This window comes from Mus caroli, unplaced genomic scaffold (assembly GCF_978045245.1).
Source record: "Mus caroli unplaced genomic scaffold, Mus_caroli_1 scaffold_20, whole genome shotgun sequence".
Lineage (NCBI taxonomy): Eukaryota > Metazoa > Chordata > Mammalia > Rodentia > Muridae > Mus > Mus caroli.
This window is the reverse complement of record NW_028227275.1, coordinates 48,321,485-48,328,964: the sequence shown is the minus strand read 5'-3', so window position 1 is coordinate 48,328,964 and position 7,480 is coordinate 48,321,485. Positions and strand designations below refer to the sequence as shown.

The following is a 7,480-nucleotide window of genomic DNA, read 5'->3' as shown; positions in this document are numbered from 1 at the left end:
TCATGGACTTCCACATAAAAACAGAAGCACTGAAACTAACAGAAGATAAAGTAGGAAAGGGCCTTAATCTTGAATTTTTATGAGTGTAGAGCCTGAACAGAGCATTTTGCACACAGTTAATTGTTCTATGCTGTTGATTGTGGGTTTTGATATGGAAGGCTGCTACAGGTTTCTTCTACTTTGAGTTCCCTGTAATGATACATTATAAAACGTAATTTTGGTCCAAATAAACTATCTAATGCTTCAGTTGTTCAGCAAGCTCGGTCCCCAAGGCCAGTTAATTATTTTTTCCCTAAGAAGACAGTATGAGGATCTTCAGCTATACTCTGGAGGAATCTCCAGAGCTCTCTGAGTATCTAAAATTCTCCTCACACCTCCATGTACTAGTTTCTGAAATACATCTATGACAATTAGGATAAATACTGTGTGCTATTCTCCATTAGATGCCATTTATTTTATTAATGTCAGTCATTGTTAACACATGCAGGTCATTGAACATACTTGAGGATTAGCTATGAGCCTTCAAAAAGGTGAGAAAAACACTCAAAGTTAAAAAAAATCACATTGATTGACTTTGATTCCACTGACAGTCTCCTGAATTTTTATATACAGGTACCACCTGTGAATTATAGAAGTGATCTTGTCCTTTTCCTGTAGTATTTATTCCAGACAAAAAGGTATGTGACTCTTTCAAGGGAAGAGGAGGAATTCATTGTGAATTCAGAACTTGGTCTGTGTGGAAATTCTGTCCTGACCTCTTGCTTTAGACAAGTTGGAAACATTGACCATTTCCTAAGAAGCAGCTGGAAGAAGATTTGAGAAATATTACATAGTAGATTTTTAACTTTTTTGAGTAACTACTTAGAGTACTTATCCTTCTATAAACTGGGCAGTTACAAGCCAGTGAGAAGGAAAGTTCCATAAAATAAATGGTCTGTGTATACCTACTGTGAGTAACTTAAAAACAGTGCTTTAAAAATAGTTGAGAGGGCTAAAACAAATTAAAGGAGAAAGGTTATTCTAAACTAGTTTTGAGATGCTGAGTCAAAGTATAAATGTCAAAACACTGAAGGAATTTTGATAATTCAAGTATTAAAAAATCCTCTCAGAAAGCATAGAAAGTATAAGATGTTTGATGTGAATTTATATTGTTCGGTGTATTCTTCATTCAATTGGGTAGAAGACAATCAGAAAAGACACAGACTCAAAGGATAAAATGATCTTATTATATGGGATAGGATTGGCCACTTAAATGTTTTAAAGGTATAATACATAACTAAAATGGCAAAAGCTCAACACAAAGAAAATGGCAAATAATAGAGTAGATGTCCTTCCAAATATGGGAAGCCAAACAAGAAAATGTAAGTATCATTAGACTGTAAGAGCTACATGTATCAGAGATTAAAAAAAAATCTATATCCTAGGTGACTAGGCTATCTTGATCTCTGTTCCCACTGTTGGGTGGTATCTGGAGGAAATTAAAACAAAAAATTAAGGAGGAAAGTTGTATCTAAAACTAAGGACTACAATAATGAAAATTTGAAAGGAATGATTCTTGTGAAGTAGCATGGACAACATGCACAGTCTTTGAGTGAAAACAAACCGAAGACTGTGAGAAGTCACAGGCAATCAATACCAGTGGCCTAAAGGTAGAGTGGGCATTTTGGAGAAAAAAAATTTCAGGACTTGACCTTACCCAGAACAAAAGCATTCTGTGCTATTATCACAGAGCAATGACATCCTGATGAGTAGTAAACACTAAGCCATGTTAACAGCCTGCATCATAATGCATTTGTCATGCTCTTTTATTTTTGTAATAATTACTCTCTGTTTAAAGGTTCTGTCTATTTCAAACTGATTCTGCAGTTGAACATTATTATAACACGAATATAAGTACAACAAAACTAGCAATTTCAGTGTTGAATAATGTTAAAGTTTAAGCCTTTTTTGTCCTGGTCATACCTTCATGCATCTGGATATGTCCCTATTAATGTATCTCGATATGTTATACTAACAGCATGAGAATGTATGTAGAAAAAAATGTTAAAATGTAATCCAGAACTCATTACTTCATCTATAACATTCTAGCATTAGGAGAAACGTTTCATGGTTTGGTTATGGATTACTTGTTTAATGAGAAAAATTATATACTCACAAAGCACTTAACACATAGTATTCCACTCAGTCCACTGTGGTGAAACAAAAGGAAAAATTATTCATTATAACTAAATCAAATTATTTCCGAATGTTAGCTCGCAATGGATTAGCAGTTTACCAGGATCCAGAATAGAAAGTGGTAATTGTGTTATTTAAAAGTGCACAAAATGTATATGTTTTATGCATGATAATTTACTTGCATGTAATCATAATCTATCAAAGTCATTATGCTATTGACACAGCACTGGCTGTTTCTAAACTATCTTTTGTCAGGTAAGTACAGTAGTGTTAATTTTGCATGGTCTAGGGATAGCTCACAGTACATAGGCATAGTAGAAGAAACAGTTTTCATAGTTACTAAGCTGTCTATATTTCTCCATTCTTAGTAGAAAATTAATTAAATTTTCACAGATTCCAAATGTTTTATTACCCTACTCTTAAATACTTTTAAAAATTGATTCCATGTATATAGGTGCCATGCCTACATGTATGCCTGTACAAAATGTGGATCTCATATCTGAGCAGGCCAGAAGAAGTTGTCAGACAGATCCCCTTTTACTGGATTGCTGACAATTGTGAGCTGCTGTGTAGATGCTGGGTCCTTTGGGATAGAAAGCCAGAGCTGTAACAACTAAACCACTTCTCCAGCCCTTTATTCTACTATTTTTTCTTTACAAAATTTTAAGGTCTTCTGTTGATTAACTGATATCACTGATGGAGAACAGGACAGAAGTGAGATGCTTCATCCTGGTGGGACTCACCAATGACCCAGGCCTGCAGCTTCCTCTCTTCCTCACCTTCCTCCTCATCTATATCATCACCCTTATAGGAAATCTTGGGCTGATCCTGTTGATTCTCTTGGATTCTCGGCTTCACACCCCCATGTACATTTTCCTAGGTAACCTGTCCTTGGTGGACTTCTGTTACTCTTCAACAGTAACTCCAAAAGTCATAGCTGGATTTCTTATGGGAGACAAGATCATGTCTTACAACGCTTGTGCCTCTCAGATGTTCTTTTTTGCAAACTTTGCTGATGTGGAAAATTACCTTTTGGTCTCAATGGCCTATGATCGTTATGTAGCAGTGTGTAAGCCCCTACATTATGCTACCACCATGACAACACACATGTGTGCATCTTTAGTCATTGGCTGTTATATCTGTGGATTCCTCAATGCTTCCATCTATACTGTAGATGCATTAAGTCTCTCCTTCTGTGAGTCCAATATAGTCCATCATTTTTTCTGTGATGTTCTTGCAGTCATGATTATATCTTGCTCTGATAGACATGTTAATGAACTGATTTTTGTTTATGTAGCCAGCTTCAATATCTTTTTTGCCCTTATACTCATCATAATATCCTACACATTCATTTTTACTAACATACTAAAGTTGCAGTCAGCTGCAGGATATCGCAAAGCTCTCTTTACTTGTGCTTCACACTTCACAGCTGTCTCTATTTTTTATGGGACTATCATATTCATGTATTTGCAGCCCAGCTCCAGTCACTCCATGGACACTGATAAAATCGCATCTGTGTTCTACACCATGGTCATCCCCATGTTGAACCCTCTAGTTTACAGCCTGAGGAACAAGGATGTAAAAAGTGCATTCACAAAGATTGTTTTGAGGTCAGGATGATGTTTACAGCTTTGGTTTTTGGTTTTTAGAATGCAAAAACACTTGGATACATTAATCTTATGTTAATTCTATTATGAATCACATTTTCCCACCCTATACCAAATTCAAGAATGTGAAGTGATACCCTCACCTCTGCAATAGCATGTGGTTTTTCAGAATGTCCTTGTCTTATTCAGAAGAATATCATGACTGTGATAAGTTTTTGTTGGACTGTAAAAAACTTAATTTACTATATTATAATATTCAGTCCTTTTTAATGCAATATTTTTTCTGTCATATCAATACAAATCTATTTATGCAGGTGCTTAGAAAGTCCTTTGAATTGAAGATACACTCATGGGTTTCTTGAGAGGACTTCTACAAATGGATGTCAGAAATTTGCAGTAATATGACAGGGATTTGATATGTGTTTACATTTTTGTATTCAGTTAATTGTGCTTATTTTATAGAGACATCCAGATAAGCATAACAAAAATTGTTCTTTTTAATGACTAGAATATGAGGTTATGTTTAAAAGTAATCTTGGAACAAGTAGACTTCATTAAAAAATGTCAATCCTTATCATCCTCCAACCCACTGAGGCCTTACTTGGATAGATTCAAAAGACATAGGAAAAGAGGCTACCTCTTTCTTTTTTTTTCTTTTATATAGTTGGCCTTTATCTTTATATACATTATGAGCCACTGTAAAACACATTGATTGAAAACAATACATGTCATTCTACATAGTTTTTGTGGGATAAATACGTGAGGTTACTTCGTAGAACAGGTATGGCTTAACTTACTTCTCTAGGTCAGTAAGTTGTCATGGACTCCAATCCCTTAAAGTTTGACTGGAGCTGGCTCATTCATGTACCCTGACATCCTGTTGTTGATTATTATTGGACAGCTCTGATCTACTAGCTAAGGACTTCTTCACAGGATGGATTATATTTTACTTTTTCTATTTTTATTTTTCATATATTTTTCTTTGTTTTACATCCTTATCACAGCCCCTCCCTCCTCTCTTCGAAACACCACCTTTACTATTCCCTCTTATGTTGCCCCTCCCTTTATCCTAATAGAAGGGGAGACTCCTTTGTGTATAACCTCACTCTGAGGCATCTAGTCCCAGCATGACTAGGTACATTCTTTCCCAGTGAGGCCCAAACCAGGCAGTCCACGAAGTAGAGAAGGGAATCCAATAGCAGGGAACAGAGACTGAGATAGCCCCTGGTCTACTTCTTAGGGGACCCACATTAAGACCAAGCTGCACATTTGCTACAAATGTATAGGGGGTCTAGGTCTGTCTCCTGCATGCTCCCTGTTTGGTGGCCCCAGTCCTCATGGATCCAGGTTAATTGACTCTGTGATCCTTCTTGTGGTGTGTTTGACCTCTTCAACTTGCACTACTATCCTCAACTTTTCCACAAGACTGGGCTCTGCTTGATTTTTGATTGTGGTCCTCTTCATCTGCCTCCATATGCTGCTGGTAAAGCTTGTAAGGTGACAGTAATGCTAGGTTCCTATCTTCAAGCATAGCAGAGTATCATTAATAGTGTCCTGCATTTAGATCATTCACATGGGATGAGTCTCAAGTTGGGGCAGTCATTGGTTGGCTCTTTTCTCAGTCTCTGCTCCATTCCTGCATATCTTGTAGGGAAGACAAATTTTCGGATGAAAGTTTTGTGGCTCTATTGATGATCCTTCCCTCCTGTGGAAGTCCTGCCTAGCTACAGGAGGTGGTCACTTCAGATAAGAATCTCAGCTAGGTGCATCCCCATATGCTCCCTGTATTTTCTTACATCCCAGGCTTCCAGCTAATCACCATAGATTCACACTCCAACCAATTTCCATTCTTACCCCAGCCTTTTCTTGTCCCTGTCTCCCCACACCTATTTGACTGAGATTTACTCTTTTTCTTACTCTCTCATTCCTCAGTCTCCAAGACATACATCAATTACACTTTTGCTTTGAGCTCAAGTTGAATCATTCAGCTACTTTTCATGGCTCTTCATCTTAGAGATGACTCAGTGCATGTTTTACTAGTTTCCTTAATCTTATGAACTTGTAACAAAGAATAAATATTGAACCTTGGGAGATAAGTCGGTATGTAAAGAGCTTGCTGTGCAAACCCAAGGTCATGAGTTAGATCCCCAGAATCTATGTGAAATCTGGGCAAGATACCATACATCTTTAATCTTGGCATAGCATCACAAGTAGCTGTCATCTTAATATAGAAACTACTATATCAAAGACATGGAGAAAGGTAACTGCTGCATATTTCTTGCAGAAATATAGATTAATATAACCACTATATATAATTACAGGGAGCATGTATTTTTCACTCCATACTTTGCTATGGAGTGAAAATTTAAAAAAAAGAAATGAAATCAATTTGGAAAGAAGATCAACAAACCATGGCACTAAACAATCCTTGCAGTGGTATTCACAATATACAAGGAATAGAATGAAAGCCTAAATGTTCTCATATGGTTGCAGAACAGAGAACATATAGTTCTCAAAAACTTGTATATAATGTATACTAATGATACATACAAATATTTATTATTTATAGCAACTTGAATGTACTAGAGATCATTAATGTTTAATCAGGGATGGGGGATAATGAAACAGAGAGGGAGTTTTAGCTAAATGAAGGCTGTATAATAAAGTAACATGAAAACCTACTATTTTTTTGGTAATTCTTTTTGTTTTCTGACATTATATAATTACATCATTTATCCCTTACCTTTCCTCACTGTAAACTCTCCAATATACCCCTCTCAACTCTATTTCAAATTCACATCTCATTTTTTTCCACTAATTGTTCTTGTATACATTCATGTACAATATATATACATATATATATATACATATATATATATATATATTCCTAAATATCACCTGTTCATTCTGAATAATGTTATTGTATGTATGTTTCTGACAGTTTGGTATTAGACATCAGATCGATTTCCCTTACCTTGGGGGAAAACTACTCTTTCAGCTTTTCTCAGTTGCTCATAGACATTTGTGTAGGTTTGAGACCTGATGAAGTTTTCCTTATCCACTTTTGCATGTGTCTTAGTGTCATTGCTCATTTTTGATCAATCATGTTGGTTAGACTTTATAGGTGTGGTTTTTGATGTTACTAGGTGTAGTTTTATTACTAGTAGTTCTATTACTTCTGATTCTCTTGCTCTTACAATTATTCCACATCCTCTTCAACAATGTTCCCTGAACTATAAGTGCAAGAGTGTTTTTTAGATATATCTATTGGGACTGGATTTCATAACTTTGGATTTTTAAAAAAATAGTTCTTATATGTGCTGACAATAGATTCTCTAAGACTGAAAGACCATATAACAAAATCATTAATACAAGACATAAAAATCCTTCCTTTGAGTTGTTGGACAAGGATGTTCAAGAGATTCCCAAAACATATAGCTAATCACTATTCCACTTCATTGCTTTCCAGAGATGGAAGAGAAGTCAACATTGGTCGAGATAATATGCACTTCAGAAACAGAACCCATAAACCTCTGAATTGAAGCTTACTTGAAGGACACTCCCCCAACCTCCATTATGACTAGTGTTCATAAGTACAGAAGATACCATACAAACTTCCAAAGGACAGAGAAAACCAAGAGTCCTACCCACATACTTTTGTGAACCTTATCAACCACTGACATTGCATGATAACCCTA

The 7,480-nt window shown here is 35.9% G+C and overlaps 1 protein-coding gene across 1 annotated transcript; it reads left to right on the top strand.

Moving 5' to 3' along the window:
* Positions 1-2,868: 2,868 nt before the first annotated feature.
* Positions 2,869-3,795, top strand: LOC110285754 (olfactory receptor 5B3-like). The gene has a single exon (XM_021152145.1). It carries the CDS (start codon positions 2,872-2,874, stop codon positions 3,793-3,795), a length of 924 nt encoding a protein of 307 aa, XP_021007804.1. The 5' UTR covers positions 2,869-2,871.
* Positions 3,796-7,480: the final 3,685 nt, after the last annotated feature.

Excerpts from the sequence above, each read along its gene's own strand:
- LOC110285754 (XM_021152145.1), top strand. The coding sequence starts at position 2,872 with ATGGAGAACAGGACAGAAGTGAGATGCTTCATCCTGGTGGGACTCACC.